At 35.7% G+C, this 23,505-nt stretch overlaps 1 protein-coding gene across 1 annotated transcript; it reads right to left on the bottom strand.

Annotated features, from left to right (window-relative positions):
- Nucleotides 1–1,874: 1,874 nt before the first annotated feature.
- LOC103518618 lies at nt 1,875–2,540 on the bottom strand. The gene has a single exon (XM_008483693.1). It carries the CDS (start codon nt 2,538–2,540, stop codon nt 1,875–1,877), a length of 666 nt encoding a protein of 221 aa, XP_008481915.1.
- Nucleotides 2,541–23,505: the final 20,965 nt, after the last annotated feature.

The following is a 23,505-nucleotide window of genomic DNA, read 5'->3' as shown; positions in this document are numbered from 1 at the left end:
CTCTCTCTCTCTCTCTCTCTCTCTCTCTCTCTCTCTCTCTCTCTCTCTCTCTCTCTCTCTCTCTCTCTCTATCTCTTTTCAAAAAATCTAATCAACGCTATCCATAGCCAAAGGCTACTTGTATTTCCTTTCGAAAAAATATAATTTTCTTTCACTGTTACATAGTACAGGTGAATCTATTCCATCTTATTTTAATAAATTACGGGAGAAAAGGGGAGAGTGGGAAGGAAAAAGAGAGGGAGAGAGAAACAAAGAGGGAGATAAATCTGGTTCTGAAGAGGCTTGAATTACGTTTGGAATTTTTCTTTTATCTAATCAATCTTATTTAAAAATAAAATAAATAAAACAAGAACAGAAAAGAGATTAGATACATTACAGAGAGAGAAGGTGAGTGAGAAAGAGGGAGATGAGCAGGAGAAGAAGGAGGAGGAAGAAGAGAAGGGATTAAGGTAGAAGGTAAGGAAGAAGAGGAAGTAGGGAAGAAGGAGGAGGAGGGATATGGACAAGATAAGAGGAAGGGAGAGATTAGAGTTACGTGAAAAATAAATAAAAAGAAAACATGATTGAATTGAATTCTGAAAGTTCTTTTTAGCACGAGAATAGCAGGGTGCACCACAAGCTACCTGGCATCTTTATTTTACAGTGGTGCTGTTACTTTCTGGTGCTCTTGTTTTTAACCTAGATAGGACATCTTTACATATGATACGAGTATGAAGGGTAATATGACTAGAGTTGGTAGGTTTGTAAGGATGAACTTTCGGTCGGGCCATTTATAACAAGCTTGGCTCTTCAAAAAAAAAAAAAAAGTTTCTAAATGTCTATTCAGTATATTGTAAAACTCTTTTAATTTGAGAGCCCATATTGTATAATTTAGTTGGAGATAACTGACGACAGCCTACCATTTTTTCATTAAATGCACCGAGCTTTAAATTAGAAAATAAAGTTAGAGAAAGAGAGTAGAAGAAATTATGCAAAGTGTTTGAAGATTGCATTAGCTTATAGAAACGTAATGCAATTTCTATTCTTTATCCTCCTCCTCCTCTCTCTCCCTCTCTCCTTTTTTCTGTCCTTGTTTTCGTCATTTCTGTTTAACAATTCCATTTGAAAACTTGATTGATATTCATTTCCTCCCTCCACCTCTCTTCCTTTCTCTTAGTACATAAGTTCAAAGGCTAAAGGTTTGGTCGAAGGTTTGCCAATGTGTACCACTGTACCTACGTGGCAAGAAACACATACGTATTTTTATTGAACTTATAGGTAATTTACCTATAGTAATTTATTATGTACTAGCCGAAATCCGTTGCTTCGCTCCGGATTTCTGCTAGTAAATCCTTAAGGCATGGCCGTTCTTGTAGGAAATAATTTCATTGAAATCGGATAACTTTAATTTTTACTCTATAAACCTCATGTCACTCATCCATTTATTGGTCTTGCTCGGCGTAGCTTAACAAAAACGAACCGGAAAATAGCCTATAACCTTCACGGGAGTGCAAGCAATAAGTTGACAGAGTTTCATAGCAATCGGATGAGCGGTTTGGCCAGGCATAAAGTTCGAACAAACACACACACAAACAAATATTCATTTTTATAAATTAGATATATTTTTGAAGAAAATAAATTATTGTGTACTTATATCATCATTTTTCCTGTTTCCACAGTACCTGGGATCAGTTCCTGTTCATTGTAGTGAAGTCAACAAAAACACCGAGTATCTCAACCGACAAATTGATCAACTCAGGGTAAGTCGAAGAGAGGAAAGTTGAAATTGAATAATTAGTGGAGATGTCATAATTACCACTTCGTAAAAGAAATGCAACTAACCCTTTTCTGTTAACTGATTTAACTACTACTGATATAACGATTTATGTAGGCACCTATTTAGTGAATAATTTACATCCCATTATTTCCCTACTTCCTCTGCCTTTCCTAAAACCAAACTGGTCATCTCCCAAATGTTCTTCAATCTTTCCTTCTATTCTCTTTATTAATATTCTTGTAATCGCTTTAGTGATGTGACATATAAAACTAATGGTCCTGTAATCCTTGCACTGATTCGCATTAGGCTTCTTGGGTAGAGGAAGAAGTATTGTTTTAGTTAGCTCATCAGGCCAGATCCTAGTATCATAGATTATATTCATTAGCCGTGTTATTCTTGTTATTCCTCCAGGTCCAAGTGTTTTAAGAGCTTCAGCTGGTATGTTATCTATTCCCATAGCTTTGTTGTATTTTAGCTCTTTTAGTGCCTTTTTGACTTCCCATTCTTCAATGTTGTAACCCATTTCTTCTTGATTATATTCATTCTCATCTTCCATCTCTTCTAAATACACATTTGCACTTGATTCATAAAGTTCTTTTATATACTCTTCCCATAATTCTTTATTTTCTTTTTCATTTATAGTATTCATTCCATCTCTCTTCTTCATTCCTCTTTTGTTAATTGTGCTAGATTTTTTCCTCGTTACTTCTTTGACGACTCTATACATTTCCTCTAGTTTACAGTACTTGTTCAGTTCTTCTATCTTCTCACATTGTTCTTGCATCCACTTTCCACTAATAATGAACTGAAAATTAAACAAATTAGGTAGGTACATAAGTACTGATTTTCTCCAATCACGATCGAATAAACTACGGACTAAAAAATTCCCGGAGGGACGGGCCCAGCTTGTTGTACTTCCTTTACCTTCGTTTTCTGCCTACTCTTTCGTTAATGCCTATCTGTCTCTTTCAAATCGTTAAACTGTCTCTCCCTCTTTTTCAGTCCTTCCCTCCTCCTCTTTTCTCCCTCATCTTTGCTGCATTTTTAATTATTTTCTAACTCGACTGTTTTTAATATCTGCCTTGCCTAGTTAGTTTATTTATCCGTAGCTGTACACAGAGTGTTTCGGAAAGCTAGAGCCATTGTCATACTCAATTAATCATAATGATTTTGTGAACACTCCTTACCTATGAATTTTGGCTTGAACATCCAAAATATAGAATAAACTTCTTTATTCCTACATATTACCATAACTTTTATAATGCTAATTTTCTTTGCCACATACATACAGCCTCATGAGCCTAATATATAGTAGTGTTAGTGGTAATCCATTTCTGTGAAAGTGACACATCCACTATTCTACATCCTTTCTGCCCTGATGTTCTGCCTATAGGCTATAACTTCAGTACTATCATAAATATACCCTGTGTTTACAAGTCTACATAGGTACATATCAAATTATCAACTTTTTCAACAGCTTTATCAACTCGATAACTCTATGTAATATTTTAAATACGCCGCTGTTTCAGCATTTGAACGTATGCTTTTGAGATGATTTGTACGTATTTACACATAAATTTATATTCTTCATTCTCATTCCCAAAATAAGTTCAGTTTCATATAAATGAAATTTCAATTGATCAAATTCCATGAGAATGTCTTGCCGTCTATGATATACCTTCACACATTACCTTCCTTCTTGAATGTGAGTAAGATGTGCGTATGAGAAATTTTCTCACATTTCAATATACCTAAGTATGTGTCGTGATACGTTTTTGCGTCTGAGTACCTCTTGAATAGGCATTAGGTAGTCGTACATTGGTATACCTATCTCCAAATGAATTTAGATTGTTTTAACTTTACCTACAGAAGACAAGATATATAATTAAAGGTAGTCACAGAGTGTTTCCTCTCTCGTGAAATTTGAATCACATAAAAATGCAAATGTACTCACAGAAGTGCTTACCTAATACTTTCATACCTACTTATTTTCCTCGCTCACGGTACAAACAACTAGGATGCAGGAGACTTTGTAATCCGCAGAGGACGTTCATCCGGTCTAACTACAACCATAACATTGTGTGGCACTTAATTACTTGACGTAGGTAAGTTTAATTTTATTCTCTGGTATATCATCCAACCGCGGACCTCCCTCCTACCTCTACCCTCCCTCCTTCCACCCTCCCAAGTATTTAAGGATTTTCATCTCAAGGGAGAAATAAAAGGGTAAATAAACATGGTAATTATCTACAGGCCATTTCTTTTTCTTTGTTTTTATTCAGTTTTTTTCCTACTTCTTTTGTTATATTTTTTATTAATTTTGTTTCCTCGATTCAGATTTTGATGAGCGGACTGAATTTCCCTTGAACATGTGGAGTGATTTGTTTCTCAAATTGAGCATTCTATGGAGAGAAAATGGAACTTTTCGACCCACTTAACCACTGTCATGCTAATAGCAGTGTCTCATTAATAACTCTTCTCGCTAGTAATTTTCTGCTTTTCGTTTCACCCAAAGACCTAATGAGGGAAACTTGCGCTATCTAGTGAGGAGATTCAATTCTGACGTTGATTCTTTCATTTCCAAGTCCTTTGTACACTCCCTCTCCACCATCACCATAACAAAAGATCTTGTGCTTATTTTTCATTTTTATATCTTAGATCTTCATCCAGCCGCGAGGCTACGCAACTCCTTTAAGTCAGCAAAAACTTCGGCATGCAAGAAACTTTCCCTAGAATGCATGATCCTGACTAACTGACTGAAGAGCCCCCGAGATATAATTAAAATGGCGAAGAATTCATCTTTGTGCTGACGCTACAGTCGGCTGGAGATCCATCATCTTTTTATTTTATCTTTTATTTCTAAGGCATAGAAAATTTCCAAGTATACATTACGTGCTTTTTCCTGTTATCTCAATGGACCTAAGGGTACATTCATATTATTTATATGTGTGTACCTACCTATTCTCCGTTGTAGTACGGTCGACAATGATCTGAAAAGCTAGATATCATAGACTACTATTTTATGTTATCTGTGTTTATGTTATCTTTCCCAACTCTTAGATTTTTTCTCTCTTTGAAGACAATTCCTTCCCTTGATTTCTCGTCAAACCTATTCCCCATATTCCCATTCCCTATTCCCCATATTCCACCACTATTTTCTCTCCAGAATCTAGTTAGTACTTCAAGTATTAAATGTAAACAATGTGAAAAATCTGACCATTGTTCTGACCAGAAGTTATTGTATTGTTTTCGTCTTCATCAGCTGGTATTAGTAAATGGTCAAGTATTATACATTTTAGAGTGTTTTGACGAGTAAGAAGGGCAACTTAAGTCGACTGTGTGTTTCCAATGTGTGTGTTCCAGATTTAAAAAAAAAAAAAAAATGCTTCATTTTTTCCGAAACAAGGAGTCCGCTCAATTCCAGACTCAGGTATTGAATGTTGGCACAATTTCTTTCGTTCCAGGCCTAGCAGCCACCTTGAAGCTTGAAATGCCAGATTTTCGCTCTATTCATGTGGTTATCTCATTATTCTCTTACATCACAGAAGAGGAGGAAACGCAAAAAATCCGTCAAACTTTGTGAAAAGTGCAACTTTTTATTGTAAAAAAAAAGACAAGAGGATAAGTTTTCTCCCCCGGAAAGTTTACACGGAAAAACTTCTAATAGGAAAGTTATGTTGGAAATCCAAACCATATGGGTGTTTCTCAGGCCATATGTAGAGAGCTTTCGTTCTAATCTCGAGTCCTTAATTCCGCCTCCACAGTATAGTTCTTTATTTCCTGAAATCGATTTATTTAAATCTAGTGGCTCCTACTTTCATACTTACTTAAAAATTGATTTCATATACCTATACATGGGATCGATTGGATTGTAACACATCACATGCCTTCAGTCACACTCCATTTGTCAAGGGTCTAGGTTTACCTTGCCCATGAGATCAATGTTTTGATACATACTTATTTGTGTTTTCCTAGACACTTCCTTAACATTTACTTTGTCATTTTTTGGAGGATGTGTCTATAGCCTAATAGCAGATATGAAGTAGTACCACATTTCCAAGCATGGAAGTAAAGGAGAGATAGTTAGAATAAAGGAGATAAGAGTGATAAGGTTTATTGAGGCAAAAAACGCAAGCTTTAGCCTGCTCGACTCTACAGTGAAGACAACCAAAAGAGGCAAAAGTTGAATTTTCTAAAAGTAGGTAAAAAGAAAGAAAAACTATAGGTACTGACGATAAAACACTTCCTACTTCCACACTTCATTTTCCGAACAAAGTTTAGAAATGCTCCGGTAAAGGTGTAAGCAGATATGAAAGCATATCTCGGTTGTGAGAAGAGAAGGTAAAATTTTCTTCAAAAGCTTTTCCTGTTTTATCCGAAACGTTTTATCTGAAGGTGAAATCGTAACAGGAAGGAAAATTCGTCTGCTGTCAGTTGTGTGCAAAACGCAAGATGAAACAGGCAGCCTCCCAACAACTCTTGCTTCTGCAAATAATAAGGGTTTCATTAATTACCTACTTGTGGGGATGATAGTTGTAGCATTTTTCCCCTTCTTTTTCAGTGTGGGGGATAAATTTGTCTTTTTGTAAACCAGGCTTTTTTTAAAGTCCATATTTAGTCTCTTTCTTAATTATTATATTATTTATCTCAGAGGTATTTCTTGTAATGAACACAAAGTAGAAAGGTGTTCTTGCAGTAATTTTAACCTCTCACATACGTATGCGAGTACCTAGTATGTGATCTCTTGATGATCTCTCTTGTCTGATTTCATCTGTTCTAGATTTGTCTGATTTCATCTGTTCATCTAGATTTTTTTTTTTTGCTGATGAATGTAAAGCGAGGAAAATGGAATAGTCTTCAGAAAGCGCCCCAAAACGGTGCGTTTCCCCCACAAGAATATATTATATCTTTAATTCAAATGAAAACAAATCTACCAGAACGATGTCGGGGGAAATCTTGAGAAAATGGAGGAAGGAGGAGAGAAGAAAATTGCCAGGATTTTCCTTTCAGTTTAAAACAGCGGAAAAAATTTCAAAGGTAAAAGTCATTATGAAAAATGATATGAGGAATTAAAAGGAAGGGTTCGGAAAAAGTGACCTCTTCTGGCTTGGGTTCGACTTCCGTACGGAACAGAAAATCTTTTTAAGTTTTTAAATGATCTACGAGTAATACGAGTATGTATGCCTTTAGCAGGCAGGTAGTTACACAGTTTGACTTGTCACTCTCTCCTATTTGGCAGGTTCAGGAATTCTGCCACCTGGACTGGCCTACCAACTAGGAAAGAGCATGAAGAGGAGTGCTGATCTGATGTCACTGATACTACTAGTACTGCAACAGTAACAGTAACAACAACAACAACAACAGCAACAACAACTACAACAACAACATTAACAACAGCACAACAGCAACAACAACCATAACAAACCACGTGCTAGGTATCTAATGGTCTATTTTACTGCTCAGTCTCTTACCCAGAATCTCATGCTGCCACCTATTTATATTTGAAGCTGTGAATCTTTTGAAACTGAAGAGTGAATATTCACTTGGTTATGAAAATAAAAACAATAAAAAAGGAGCTAAGAAAAGAGAAGGAGATAGGGAAAAGGAGAGAAGAGGGAGAGAGAGATTATACAGAAAACAAGAAAGAAGAAGGATGAGGAATAAAATGATTTAATGTACTTTGTTGAGAAAGTTATTGTAATGCCTCTAACTTCAAACTAAACCCCCGGGTGCATATATCTGCATGTTTTCAGAACTTTACTTTATTTATCCCTCCTTTTGACTTTAGAGGATTCAAAAGCTAATTTCATAATTCAAATACATATCAGGGGCTCTGTAAATAAAATGGGATTTACTCGAGGAGAAAGAGAGAGACAGACATTACAGACAAACAGACAGATAACAGTTAACAGGAAGTTTACTGACACACTGATCACGATGTGAGTTGTCACAACATTATATCAAACAGTGACGTCATTAAATAGGTATTCCTTCTGTCTGGTACTCCTACAAATACAAATGCAGGTACTTGCAAATATGTACATACCTAAATCTTGAATATACCTATCAACTACTTATCATTAGTAAGTAGCTATCTATTCTATTATACCCATGTGAGCTTACATAGAAAGTATTCTCTCTTGAATGTTGATGCAAATTTTGTGTGAGACCTTTGAAACGCACCTTTCATGACGAACTTTTCTCATAGAAAGCGAAAAAGAGACAAGAATGAACTCGAGTTGTGGTTTTGAGAGCCGAGACGAGAATATTTTGCTTATTAAATACTTCAGGGATATAGGGAGGGAGATAGGTACTTCTATTTATTAATCCACGTTAATACTAGTGTGTGTTCACTAGTGCAAGATGTAAACCAGCACAGGTGGAAGAGCTCCTTACCTACTTCAGCAATGGAATCTATGCCATGCCACTCAAATTTACGCAAACTTTTTTTTTTTTTTTTAGAACACCAGGGTTTTCGAGTTTCTCATTTTCATATAACACAGGAGAGCGTCTATGCGTACCTGCTTTACATTTTCAGCGTTAATAATACTAAGTATGGAGAAAGGTATTTCAAATTTTCCTATTTGAGAATTCATAATTTGAATTCCGCAGAAGCATTTCCAGCAGCAACCCCTTTAATATAAAAATTACACTTGAAAAATATTAATTAAAAAGAAAAAAAAAAAAAGTGAGTGAGTAGAGGAAGAAAAGAATTGCATAATATTTTTCAAATAAAACATTCAGGGTGAAAAATTGGTCGACCTTTGGGTTCAAGAATAGACGAATCAGAAATCATAATTTTGCGACCTCTCCTAGGGCTCATCATTACCAGATTATCGAATTTGAGTATTTAAGCAGACTATAATTATATTTTTTTATATATATATGTATATAATTTTGAGACGGATTCAACTTACTAATTTTATACAGTTCTTTACAAAAGTTATAGAGTGGATCTAATTTTGCGAGTGGGTATCCATTTTTGCACAGTACCTTCTAGAAATATTTTCAAGTTTTCCTAAAGTTAATCTGCAAGTGGCTAACCGAAGGGAAACTCTTCCCTGAAACAGAAGGGTTCTTCATCTCAATCCAAGACCAGGTAGTGGCAACCAAGAATCACAGAAAACACATCATCAAAGAACCCAACCTACAAGATGACAAATGCAGATGGTGCGGACAACAATCGGAAACAATCCAACATCTAATGGCAGGATGCCAAGTGCTCAGCCAAAACGACTACACAAAACGGCATGACAATATGGGCAAAATACTCCACCAAGCACTTGAAATCAAACTCATCTCCAGCAACAAAGACACGCCATACTGGAAATATGAACCACAACCTGTCATAGAAACCAACGACCATGTGATCTACTGGAACAGAACAATCTACACAGACAGAACAGTCGGACACAACAGACCAGACTCAGTAGTAATATGCAAGAAGGAAAGAACAGCACACATAATCGACTATTCAGTAGTAAACAACAACAACGTCCTCACAACATACAACGAAAAAATAAGAAGATACCAAGACCTTAAGGAGGAAATCAAAGAACAATGGAACATACAGACAGTCAAAATCCATCCAATCATCATGTCAACATCTGGAATTGTACCGAAAACCATGGCCAAACACCTACAAGAGCTAAATATACACAAATCTATAATCGCAAAGATGCAACACTCAGTCATACTGTCCATATGTAACCTGATCCGGAAAACCCTGAACTGATCCAATCACAGTGACGGCTTATTCGAATTGGCAACGCCTGCGAATAAACCGGATAGAAACACCCTGTAAAGGAGATAAACCGAAATAATAATAATAATAATAATAATTAGATTTAATTAACTTTTCGTCTTCTGCATCTTTGCTATGAGACGCAGGTATTTCCTTTGATTTTTCAATTCTTTGCCTTTGTTTCCTTGTTGATTTCTCAATTGCTCATGTAATGTTGTACTTTCATTTGGATTTCAAACGCGAATCTGTTTTGAAGTATAAAGGAAGAACAGACGTACAAGAGGCATTGTAGGATTTGTAGGTACTTATTTTTAGTACTTACTTCACGTGTCGTGATATAGGCATGGTGGTACCTTTTTCATGGTGTTGGAAAGATTGGGGGGTTAAAATTCCGTTTGGAACCCCAGAGTCATGTCCCCTGACTGCCAAGAGTCCATGTCCCCTGACTGCCAAGAGTCCCAAGTGACTTCTTTTTAGTCTTATTAGATAAATAGACACGGGTTCAAACACTTGTAGAAGTAGAAGATGGTTAAATTTTATACCTATACTTTCTAGCTTTTTACAAACAGTATCCAACATTAGGAAGGGGAACAATTTCATTACATTCTGAGAAGATAAAACATAAAACTCTCGATGAAAAAAAAAAAAAAAAATCAAACAATTAATATTACATAAACATTAATGATAACAATATTCCTGTGAACAAGTACAGAGGTATTACATGAAGTATTACGTGAAAGCTCGACATAAGTATCATGCGCATCAGATTGCTACCAAAGGCACGTGGGGTTTCAGACTTGAGATTTCAGTTACAAAAGACATTTTCCATGAAGTAAGCGGAGCCTTTGTCTCTCGCTTTTCTTTTTTCGAAATCACGTCGACAAAAATTTACGATTTACGTATTTTTTAAAAAAAAATAATATCTTCAATTACTCCACCTGTTTATTGAAAATACCTGTTAGGTGTCTGCTGTCATTGTTAAATTTATTTCCTCCTTGAAGGTAAGTGGCGATTTGGTATTACTTATTTCTACGCCTTTTTGTGATGCTGTGACATTTTAGTCTTAAACTTACCTCTGTTGTAATTATTATCCTTCATTGCAGAACTTATGACTATGACCAAATGATCTTTAGAGTTGATGAGAATTGGAATAATTATGTAGAATCTTATTTAGATACCATTTCGAAATGCTTATTACTTTCTCTCTGATATGGAGAGAATTTGGCTACACAAATCTTTAAACTAATATCAATGTCAAAAGTTCTTATTATTTAGTAGGTAAGCTGATTTAGTAAATTACATATAACAATTATAACATCATAGGTGCTCGTATAGGTCTGTTATTGACGCACTTTTAAGGCAAAAAGTGCTGAGTGCTAAAAGTCTTTTGTATATTATTATTTCCCAAAGATTGTTTCCTATATTCCTTTCAAAGTCTGACATCTGGATTGTTCTCATGCACCTTATCTTCAAAAAATTTCCTCCCCAAAGATTTTCTTTTAATTGAAAATTGCCTCCTCATGAACGTAAATCATAATAAATTTCTTTTCCATCCATATTTCAATTTATTTTCATTGAAAAAAGGGATAACAACTGCTGTCAGTCTATATTTAAGCTTCCTGTTTGAAAATTTTCCTCTGTAAACGATTCTACCTACGAGTATTAATGTTACTTTTTAGGATATAGCCTTGTACCTACTTCCTCGCTCACAACGACATGAGAGAGAAAAGTAGCGGTATAATGTAGATTTTTGTAAAAAAAAAAAAAAAAAAAAAAAAAAAAACAAAAAAGAGGGAAAAGAAGAAGAAGAAAGAAAGAATCAATTTCGTCATCATTGACATGAGAGCAATAAAACATCAGGCAAAAATACAGCAATATTCATCTCTTTTCTCAAAATAATAATAATAAAACTGAGTACATAATATTTGGTCTTCAAGTTTTAAGCCTAAATCATAGGATAGGTGTCATTGTTTTGATCCGTCTCTCACATTCTCTCACTGTTAGGATTAGAAATGAAACGAATTATTCTAATCCCAAAAGACTTCAAGCAAATGCACAAAGCCAGTGATCCTCAGTAAATAAAGCTTTTTTAACGAGAGAGAATTCCTAAACCTAGGGAACAGTTGTCATCCAGGTAGACAGGAAGACATGAGGGGAAAGACAGGCCATGAGAGGGAAGTGGGACATTAGTAAATCCCTGTGAGCTCCATTAGCATCAGAGTGAAGTGTTCATCCCTCAGTACATGTCACTCCTAACACTTTTTCCATATCACTCCACACTCCTTCCATGTCACTCCACACATCTTCACATAATGTGTCTAATTTTCGTGATAACTTGATCTACGCTCTTGATATCTTTCCCTTGTTCGGAGGCGCCATTCTTCTTGAATTTTGCATTCTTCATTCATCTGAAGTTTATGGAAATGTGTATCCTTGTCTTGTGTTGATGTTGCTTCATATTACTTCTGAGCTGTTGATTCTTTTGTCATCACATCATTATGGGTGAATTGAGTGATGCGCAATGTGGTATGTTTGGCAATCTTTTCAAGAACTGTTTCTAGCTTTATTATTATTACCTAAGCTTGTTTGACCATACGGACAATACCTATAGGAGGCAACCAGCAACTTTATCTTTGAGGATAGTTTCCTTGAACTCTTGTTTTTATTACCTCAAATACCAGGTATTTATAATTACTTCCTATTTTTACATTGGGATACGGAAGAGCTTTTATAAATGTAGGTGGAATCCAGGTAGAAACCACCCCCCCCCCCTCTTAATGTAGGTAGAATGCATTTTTCCCCACTTCTTTTGACCTTAATGCCTACACCGCCTACGCATTGATCTATTCATAGTAATACATATCAGTAACTATACCTAAATAAAATAGAAATTGTCGAGTCAACAGAATGTTAAAGTGAGCATGTTTATTCTATTTCTAGCATTTTGTTTTGCACGTAGGTAGAATGCCGCTGGAAAGCTGCAAACTCAATTAAATTTTCATTTCACCTCCGTGAACAATACCTGACGGAGTCAAAGTAGCATATTTAGCATGCATCATAGATATCGAACGTTTACACCGTTAGAATTCCTCTACAAACAAGAGCTATGTGTATTATCCTATGCATTCCATGTATGCGAGCGGGTAGGCAGAAGTTTACGCAAACTTAATTAAATTAAACGTATGCGCCTCCGAGGTTGAGATTAAAGCATCTACTCGCTACATTGAGTGCTTGAAAACTTTTCAACTTTATGAAATTATAAAGCTCAGCCTATAGGTACCTGGGAAATTCTCTGAACCTACCTGTCTAGGCTCAATATTGTGCTAGGCTTCATTGAATTGATGTTGAGGGGAAAACTCTGTGAATTCTTTGATGTTGATAAATTTGGCGTTCGTGTTAAAATGGTCGGATGTGTTGAACTTTGAAACTCGATAACCGCAGTCCATCAACGTCTCCCTCTTGGTGTGACCAGAGTCTGATTTTTCGAGATATGAGACCAATTTTGTCAAAAGTTCATTAAATTATCTTTACAAATCACTCAGAAAAAAGCGCCTGGGGCCTCCAAAAGCTAATTGGGCCCCAAAACTATCCTGGCAATGTCGATAGAATGTGTTGAAAATGTTCGCCAACTTTCATCGACATAGGATTTACCGTAGGAAAGTTATCGAAGAACAAAAAGACAGAATAAAGGCAAAATCATCGCGTTGAAACTTGGAATTAAAATCAACTTACGTCATTCCTTAAAAAGCACATTGGAATCGACCCCTTATTCAGAATGCTCCCTAATGTTTTGCAATGTTCCTATATCTTCTTTTCCTTCTGCCATATTCCTTTCCATCACTTCCGTTGTTCACATATTTAGTGAGAGATAAAATACTCGAGTAGAGTGACTAATGTGAGAGCATCAGAGATAACAAATGGTGTCATGGATAGCAGATAATGTTACAAGACTTATTAGCGCTTTCATCTGATACCATCCTTTGCTTGTGTTCTGCACGTACAAGCCTCATCTCAGGTTCTTTACCTTATCCCGAATTCTTCCTTTCTCCAAACCTTCTAATTTTTTCCTTATCCCAATTTTCCCTCTGTCTCTTCTCTCTTTCTTCTCTTTTATTCATATCCTATCAGTCTCCCTTCTCATTCTTCGCCATCTCTTTTCCACGTTGTTTACTCTTGCTCCCGTTATCAGGGCTTCACCTCTCCCTACTGTGCGCTCCACCGTTTCATTGTTTAGTTTCCCCCCGTCCACTTCACCGTTTTCGTTTCGTTGTATATTAATTATTATGGGTACCGTAACGAAAGCTCTGAAAGTTGAGCTTGATTGATGACTCTGTCTGTGTACGGTAGGTTCCCTCCCATCTCCGTACGATAATGTTCCCTCCCTCTTAGTCTCTGTGTACGGTAATGTATACGTACTTTCTCTCCCATCCGACAACGTACCGTTTTCTTTCTCCATACTTTGACACATTACTTGGTCCACCTTTTACCATGATAAGGGTAGATTTCATCTCCCCCCTACTTCCGTCCCTCCATATCCCTCTTTCTCTCCTCCCTCCTCTTCCTTCATCTTCCTATTTCTCTTCTTCTCTATCTTTCTCTACTTCCTTTCTTCCATCTCCCTTCTTCTTATTTCTCACCTTCCCTTCCTACTGCTCTCTCTTTCTTTCCCTCCTTTCATCTCCCCTTTTCTCTCCCGTCCTCCATCTCCCTACTTCTCTCCCTCTCTTCCTCGACATTACATTTGGGATGAGGATTTCTCTCGGAAAATTTTCCCTAATAGATTTTTGCATTTTATCTCGAAATCTCGTCACCTAGACATATCGAACTAGACCAAACTCATCAATCTTAATCAGTCTTCATTCCCATTCCCCTACCTATCCCTATCTGTCGTAGTCCCATCTACCTACAGATTCCCATGGGAAAAGATAGAAAGAAGTTTAGGGTGTAGTGGTAGTGCACATATACATAGATGGGTAATATACAGTATACACCTATGTATACCAGATTCAAATAGGTATGACAGTGAGATTCTTTGAAGGAAATTTATCGGTACAATATGCACGAGGATGTATGATCACATCAAACTTTTGAATATGTACATAGGTACCTATATGTATTTGTAATATCCGATCGTTTCTCTCCATTCTTAGTACATTCTCCATTAATCCTTTGTCATTTCTCGTTCTTCTTTGACTGATATAGGCTTGGGCTACGTAAAATTTCCCTTGATAATCTGAATAACCCCTCACATACCTGTAACATTTGACACTATTCACGATAGTAAGATTAATAAGAATGTTTTAAACATTTTATAACTAGTGTCATCCATCCTCCATTCATATGTCTAAATTCGGAGGTACTTCAGTTGCTAAAGCTAGTTAGTACCTATGAGTAAATGGAGAAACTGCCATGCCACCAACTCTAAATTTCCCATTAGAACTCCCAAGTGATTTTCACGATAGCAAATTCATGAACGGGAGCTAGGTTTACATTTCGTCGTCATGTGATTTGGAAAATTGCTGACAGTCCTCTGACGTGACAAGCCAGGTGAGATTTGGTCTCTCAGTACCTCTAATTCTCTCCCTTCCTCTTTCTCTTTTCTCTCTCCCTTTCTCTTTCTTCTTTCTCTCCTCTGTCCTCTCTCCCCTCCTCTCCTCCTCCCCCCCCTCTCTCTCTCTCTCTCTCTCTGTCATTCGTGTGAAGTGATATACACGTTTCCCTTTTACCAGACATTTATACTCTCTTTCTCTCACCCTCTCTGTCCCTCTATCTCAATAACACGACCTGTCAAAACACTTAGAACTTTCAGTGATATTATTATTGTTATTATTATTTTTACGAGCTGGGGAGTAAGCTAAATGCTTACTCGGTAAAATAACTACTGTGTAAATTGGTAAATTCACAAGGACGTTCACTCTTCGATCTTCTAAAGGACTATGAAAATCAACCGAAGGTCATGCGATTTACAAATAGAGATAGATATTTGGATACCTAAGATAATATTGCCTAAATGTTCACACAAAAAAGTCCAAATACAATCTAAGCGTTTCGCCGTCCATACGAAATTTAGAGCAAGCCAAAAAATTCGCATAAAAAAGGCACCCATCTGCTATCTCGGTTTGTAGGGCAACTTTTGGAAAGCACTAAACGTTCTGATCATTCTGGCCGAGATAAAGTGAAAGATAACCGATAAGAAAAGCTGGGAGAAAGGAAAACAAATGAAACTCCAAGTTGTAAAGAGCATTTAAAGACAGGGAGCATTTCAGAGGGTAAATTCTGATTTTATTACCTCCCTTGACCTCGGGCTCATATATTTTTCATTGTGTACCTTATGTAGGTCTGTGTGTTTAACATTACAGAGTAAGGGCTGATATTTCATTGTGTAGTGTGTCCAACTTCCAACATGTAGATTTGTATGTTCAACATTACAAGAGCTGTTAAACTTTTAGCCCGCGGAGCAGTTGGCCCTCGAATTTTGATGACTGTTTTGCAAAGAGCTATAATGTTTTACGAATTACCGATTTTTTGCGATTTTCGTAGAAATAGGTATCTATCGTACTTTCGTTCCTCCCTCTATTTCTTTTTTCTCTTTTGCTTTCCTTTTTTTTTTTTTTTTTTTTTTTTTTTGCCCTTATCTATTGTTGTCAGAGGAATGATTACAATAATGGTAAGCTTATAACATCTACTCTAAGAAACGGTCGGGCGGGCGTCAAATATTTACCGACTTATTACTTATACCTAATATGTACATGATTACTCTGTCTCAGTAGGTAACCATTGGGTCCTTGGAATTGTTTTCTTGAACAGCCCTGATGAAAATCCTACCTATATCCAGTATCCACCGTAAAATGCTTTGTATTATACAATGAAGAACTATACTAAATTGAATGGCTTTCAAGTTTGAGTAGTTTCTCTATCAGCCCTGTAGATATATTGTAGAACGTACGTGGTTTCAAAAGATTTATTTAATTTCCTAATGCTCTCCATTGTGCCTTTGGAATACATTGTGTGCCCATTGTTAAGTTCATCATCATTATCATCATGTACTGGGCATTTCTTCCTTGTTTTCAGGGAAGATAGCTTTCAGACTTTCAGTTTGTTTGAAACAAGATATAGGTGCTCTTTCTTTCTGATTCTTTTTGCTATTATCGAGTTGGTACTGATGGAAAGTTGTCATTCATGCAGATAGGTATATAAGGGCAAAGTTTGTGCGTAGTAATTCAGGTAACATAGGTATCTATGTTTGTAGAACGATTTTTCACAAATTTCTGTTCGTGTCTGTTTTCGTAGAAAAAATATTTTGTCTGAGCATCAGATCATTTCGTCTACTCTTCTTTAATTACATGAAAAGAAGAAAGTACCTTCCTTCCTATTTCTCTATTAGATTGAAAAATGAAAACAAAATCTAATAATAATTTCCCAAGTTTGGTACTCTCAAAGGGAAAAAAAGTTATGAATTTCTTCGAACGAAATTTATAATTTTTCTTTAATTTAGAAATGAAAAACTTTACAGAACGTATTGAAGTGGAAATCTTTGGAACTTATTGCAGATCTCTTTCTTTATCTTCCTCTCCTTTCTTCTTCGTTTCCTGTTCCTTTCCTTCTCTCTCTCTTACACACTCCCTTTGAGTCCCTTTCTTACTCTCTACTACCTATTGAGAGGTACCTACCTATAATGGCAAATTACCAGCTTTTTTTCCTTTCTCCTATTCTGGCGCTAAATTTATAACTCCTTTATTCTCTCCCTTGTTTCTCTGTACAAATATACAGTTTTAAATTTACCTTTTAAACTCTTTCTTCCACTTTCCTCCTTTCTCTTTGGATTTTATTTTTCAAACTATTGTTGTTTCTTTCTTCTGTTCTATTTTTCTCGAATTCCACTACCTCTTCTCTCCGATTATTCTCATTTCTAAATGGCTACCTATTTTCTTTTTAGTGTGATTGAATTTTCACTCCAGTTTTATTTCTTCATAATAAATTGGAAAGACACATCATGAATTTGAAGACAAAAAGGAGTTCTACTTCTTTTACCAATACTTCCAACATTAAAGTCTCTCAGCAAAAGTCTTTTAGCACGTTCTTGTATAAGTCTTAGATTTCTTAATGAAATTCCATATCAATATCTAGATTATCTAGCTGTTTCCTTATTGTTACTGTTAGTACTGTTACCTATATTAGTTCAGAATATTTGAATTCCTGAATCCCAAGTCCCATGTTATTAACAAGTTTCCATTTATATTTGATTGACAAAAAACTCATAACATACATTTTTCATATAAATGGTATACCCATCCGTATAAGCAGAGCTTGTGCCACGGACTTTTCTTTAATGCTAAATTTTTGCATGACTGTGTATGTGTACACTGTGTAGACTTGTAGAATGTGTACATATTTATTACCTAGTTAAATTTACCTAAAAATCAAAGATTCAAGGAGATTTTTACCATTGAGAATTGCTCCATGCAATGTTCCAAAGATAAAACTTGAAAAGGGAATCTTTGGAGCACGCGAACACAAAAATATGAAAAAGCTCTTTTCATATTCATAAAACAAAACAGGAAAAAAATCATAATTTTCTTATCTTGAACGTTCCGCAAGAATGAATTTTCTACAAATAAATACAAAATTATCTTTCCAAGTTCGCTTCACCAAATATTCAAAAATATATATCAGTAATGTGCTGAGTTGCTGATCAATACCGTTAGCATTACTTACTCTAGTTCTATGTCAATGCCAGAAGTTACATATAAGTACAATGCTAAGGTAATAACTACCATCATTGCTACAAATTGGTGAGTAGTTACCAAATCATCTAACTGTTCAAGTGTAGTTCTATAGTAAATGAACAAGATCTGGTTGAGATATTATGAAACTTGCTGCATTGTGAAAAAGTTCAAGTCTTTATGAGGCAGATGAACTGATCTTCGTAGGCATACAAGAAAATAAGGTATCCATACATAGATACCTCTGCAGCTGCACTTGAAATTTAATGCACACTGAAGAGTGATTAATAAAATAAGTAAGTACAAAAGGTCAATAATAATGGATATTAATAATGTACAATGCTCCTAATATGTTTCCACCTGTTTTGGGGAAGCATAAAAATATAAATATCATTCAATGGGGTTTCCCGTTTCTTTTTTCGATGTTTTGTGTGTTTGGTTGGATTGTTTATTTACTTACATTAATGTTTCTTCCCGGAGCAATCGGTTCATTTCGGTTTGCTTTCCTGTGCTAATGTTTCTGGAAAGTTTGCTTTCGATTTATCTTTTTATTTTCTCCAGTGACTGTATGGGTTCCTTGATATCCTGCCAGATTGCAAATCTGATTTCTGTTCCTGATCCCTGGTATTTCCTTTGTCCCATCCGGACAGTAGGTTACATCAACAATAAGAACGTTATGAAATGGGTTTACAGTAGAATAATACCTATAAAGAGTACTCGTATACCTAAAGTAGAATTTCTTTTGATATGGTCTCCCATTCGGATCCTAAAACTACAAATCCCATCAAAGAACACCTTTCCAAAACTTTGTGACATTTCAGTAAGCGATATATAAACACAAGACTGCATAGAAGTACATACTACTCGTAGATAAAATACGATCATGACATGATTGTGTATTCGGTTAAGGTTTAACACGTGAAAGTAGTGCGGTGTAGAAAATATTAATATTTATTCAAACTTCATCACACATACCCACACATCACCCATTCCGTTTTCTCACCACCACCGCCGTTGCTTCACGGAAAAACAAAAAGAAAAACCATGTTGTGGTCATTTTCCACTTGATAAATTTTCTTCTCACTCTCATACATAATCCCCTCATCTTGTTGCCAACTTTACCCTCGTGTTCTTTACAGGGTGGTCCGGGTCACCCATTTCTGCAACCCTGTGCTTTGCTTGTTGTGTTGTCTTGATGTTGGTATTCTTCCAACCGTTTGCGTTCCGCTGTCATCCTGTAGAATTTTGGTGATTTTGACACATCCACTAAAAAGTAAAAATATTGAGTTCTCTCGTTCTTCTTGTCTTTCTCATTCTGTCTGTGTTTATACTTTCTATTACTAAAGTAATTTTCTCTTCTTCTGTCTTTCTCATCCTAATCATTATTAATATTTTGATATCTCGGAGTACATTACAACTAGTCGGAGATATAGCACGGAAAGTGCTCGTGTGTTTACTGTGGAGCGAAGCACTAAAAAATAAGCAATTCGCTTTCGAAACCGTCAGACGAGCTATAATTTTATTTGCACCATTGAGACGGAGTTGTGCCTTTGAATACTAAATCAGTCATTGCATTTGATATGCATGCTTTTGTGTGCAGACATAATGTATTATGTTTGAGCTGGTTGAATACATTTTGAATTTTATGTACGTAGGATACGGGAGAAAATCATCTGAAAATCTAATTTCATGAGAGTGTGCTTCTTTGGTTTTATTTTAAAACAGGTTGACGTGTCTGTATGCAAAATTAAGGTATTTTTTAGTAATCAATTTAGTGCATTGCCTAACTCCAACGCATAATATTCAGCTGCACATTTCCTTTTGATTTTGAATTTACTCATTGGCATTACGTGCTAAAACACCAGAGTGTCCCTACACCTTGTTTATATCTACTGCTGATTATGACTGCCCAATTTTGTGAGTTCCACACCTGATGTGATTGCTTCCTTTGTTGTGCCTTGTAAAATTCTTAGTAGAGTACCTTGTCCATCAATGACAGTGTTGTACCACATATTATCGGTGAAACTATAGAAACTGTGGGTATAAATGGACCTACAAAAACAGACCTGATGCTGTGCCTGGTGACATAATCAAAGGACATGAATGACATGATATAACCCTGAATATTGATGTTGAGACAGGTTGCTTTAATTACTATGTTATCGCATAAACTTTCCATCCTATTTTTAATAGGGATTACCTTTTTTCCTATATAAACGAAAGGGGTGAAATGTGAGAAGATTAAAGTTGTGAAAAATCCATAGCATGAATATTAAAGTGTAAGTGTCGGAAACGTCTCTCCAGCATATGTGTGACCTTACATTACAATCTCAACGGGGGATTGTTATACAATATACTGCATATAACTTCTTTGGGAGAGCTTGTTATAGTGCTCGAGCACACGAGCAGAATATAATGTTTGTGTTTTGTGTACATAGTTGGAAACTTGGGAGTTTATTAACTTAGTATTTGTATCTTTTCAGGTATTGAAACTTCAAGGTGGCGTCGCGTCGCTTCGAACTTTCAACGCTCGCGCACTCCCAACAGTCCCGGCACGTCCCATATTCAGCTTTAATCTTTGGGTAGCCTCTAGGTTTGCCAAATTGTCATGTCTTTAGTTCTTCATAGTTTACAACAAAGGCATCACAGCGGAGAAAGAATAGCTCAGATGTGGACTAGCAAAATGGGAAAAGTTTTGCAGATTTTGTATTTTGCGATTTTCCGAAGTTCCTCTCTTGAGTTTTCAGTTTTCACAAATCGTGTTTCCGAAAATATTTGCTTGTACTTTTCTCGCCAGGAAATGAGCAAGGGGGCGCACAACTCTCACGGGAAAAGAGAAGAATCGTTTTCGTTTCACTCGGAAACTTGCACCAATGTAAAATGTTGATGACATAATAAAATCCAGCACGTTAGGTGTTCTCCTCGCTCTTCGGAAATGAAGGTAGCTGTTTCATGTGAGAAAACTGTGTGGCTTTGATATAATATGGGGACCTAATTAGGTTGTTCAGAACCTGTAAAAAAGAAACAAAGGCTTGTTTGGACTCCTGGTGTTCCGAAATTTAGGCCTAAATAAAACAAGCTCTTGTTGATGTCCAGCAAAATAAAAGACACTTCCAGAACTTGCACAGTGCTTTTCCAGTATATTCGCCTGGAAAACCACATACATGTAATAAATAACTATTATTAAAAAAAGATACTACCGCTGATCAACTCTGTCAGAATAATCATTCTGATTCTGATCTTCTGTTTTTATTCAAGTTTTAGTTAGAAAAGTATCTGATACCTACATACCTGTTCTTTTACTTTTTTCAGTAAGAGTTGTGTTGTTCAACATCAATTCCTCCTTGAGAGAAGTGTACAGCGCTTCTTGTTAAATTTCACTGCCAACAAATGACTTGTTTTTCATTCCGCATCAGACATTGTTTTATGTCGTTCTTTTACGGCCGTCTATTATGTTTATAGCGTTTTAAAGTGAACCGACTTGATTCTGTACTAGACATTTTGAGGAAATCTGTAACTTTCTATTTTCTAGAAACAGTGTTTTTTCTTCCTCCTCTTCCTCGTCCTCTCCCTTTCTTCAATCTACACAGCCTTATCTTGTTTTTTTTTTTTTTTTTCTCTGTTTTACTGACTCTAAATTATTTTTGGATAGGTATTTACCTTGTCGTACAATGATATATTAAATTCAGCAATTGCATGAAGTTCAGAAAGTGTCTATTCGCCGAGAGTGATTTTGTGAATTTTAAATATCTATTAGCACACTAATTAGGAACACTTGAAATTAATATTTTGTTAAAGGATCGTTTTACATTTTCATCATCATTAAAAATTATTCCTAAGAAACCCGTTTTTGCTTTGTCTGAGTTTGGCTTTCCCTTTCGAAATTATAAAATTTAGAACATTTTCCATTTAAAAGAAAGAAGTCTGCTGATTTTCAGATTCTAAAACTCAGACATGAATAACAAAAGAAGGAGAAGAATAACAAAACGAAGGAAAAAAGGAAATGGAGAATATGAATAAGAGGAAATTAAGATGCTACTTAAAAATTGTGAATTATGTATTCTAAAGAAAAGATTAAGACTTCGATGCTTCCTCCTAAGAAAATGTTACTATCCATTTGGTTACTTGTATTCTTGTTCTTGCTAATCAAGTCAGCCTTCATCCACCACAATGAGGCTGAATTTTATTAAAAACATTAAATCATGATGTTCTTTTCCAAACTAACACCAAATAGTTTGGAAAAGAACAGCAATGTCATTCTAAAAGTACATAAAATTCCATCATATTTGCATAGTCGAAAGAAATAATTGAAACAGAAGAAAAATTCTAAAATCATGTAGGTATTGTAAGTTTAATTAAAATCCTCTTCATTTTATCATTAATTCTAATCTCCATTGTGTCAAGGGTGAGGCTGACACTAAACTCAAATGTTTTGTGTTTGCTTACAGCACGGAAACATTTTGAAAGCAAGTGGTGTGCTGCTCTGTCGACCATTGTTTTAATTACTTGGGGATTATTGTTAAAATCCCCAACCCACAAGATAAACCCCAACTTTCCTGCCCATACTCATTCTTTGCGAAAAGGAAACCTTTAACTCTTCCATTTATACATTTGTAATAATTTATGAAAGAATAATCTTGTGGAATTAATATCTTATGAATCATTAGAGCCTTTTGCTCAAATAAAACTGGAAGAAATATTAAAATATTCATTCAGCATTAGGGGTTGAACGGAGTTTTTGAATTTTTAGAATTTCAAATTCTAAAGAAGTTTTTTGAATCTTGGATGATTTCATCTGTGTCTTTGTTTGGAAAAATGAAAGATTTGTTTCTTCCATCATGAAGATAAATGAAATGTTCATCTTGGTACCCTGGGGGTGGAGAATCAATGTTTGAATATTGCTGCACCATTTCACTTCTAGTATTTTCTTTTCTTGGATTTGGTATTAATATCAGCTATGAAATACTTACCTGGGCAGGTATTCTCTTTGTAGCCTTGTAAAAGGTTGTAATCATTTTTAGCAGAAATTGAACTATAATACCCAACGATAGGTCCATAATGGAATCTTTATCAAAATTATCAATTGGGATAAAGTATACAATTTTTTGAGTGATTGGAAGATTGCACCTGTCCTTAGATATTATGTACTAAAGTACGCACTTCTTGCAGTTACAACTGGTTCAATATTTGGTTTCTAATCCAGAAATTTTCTTCCTTTTCCAGAGCGAATCCACTCGACTAAAACCAGTTCTTCTCGTGATCTCATTAGCAGGAATCAAAGT

Source organism: Diaphorina citri, unplaced genomic scaffold (assembly GCF_000475195.1).
Source record: "Diaphorina citri unplaced genomic scaffold, Diaci psyllid genome assembly version 1.1 scaffold2275, whole genome shotgun sequence".
Classification (NCBI taxonomy): domain Eukaryota; kingdom Metazoa; phylum Arthropoda; class Insecta; order Hemiptera; family Psyllidae; genus Diaphorina; species Diaphorina citri.
Note: the sequence above shows the minus strand (reverse complement) of the source record. Positions and strands in the feature narration are given on the sequence as shown.

What these genes read in the sequence shown, in the direction of transcription:
- LOC103518618 (XM_008483693.1), bottom strand. Translation starts at nt 2,540, where the DNA reads ATGCAAGAACAATGTGAGAAGATAGAAGAACTGAACAAGTACTGTAAA.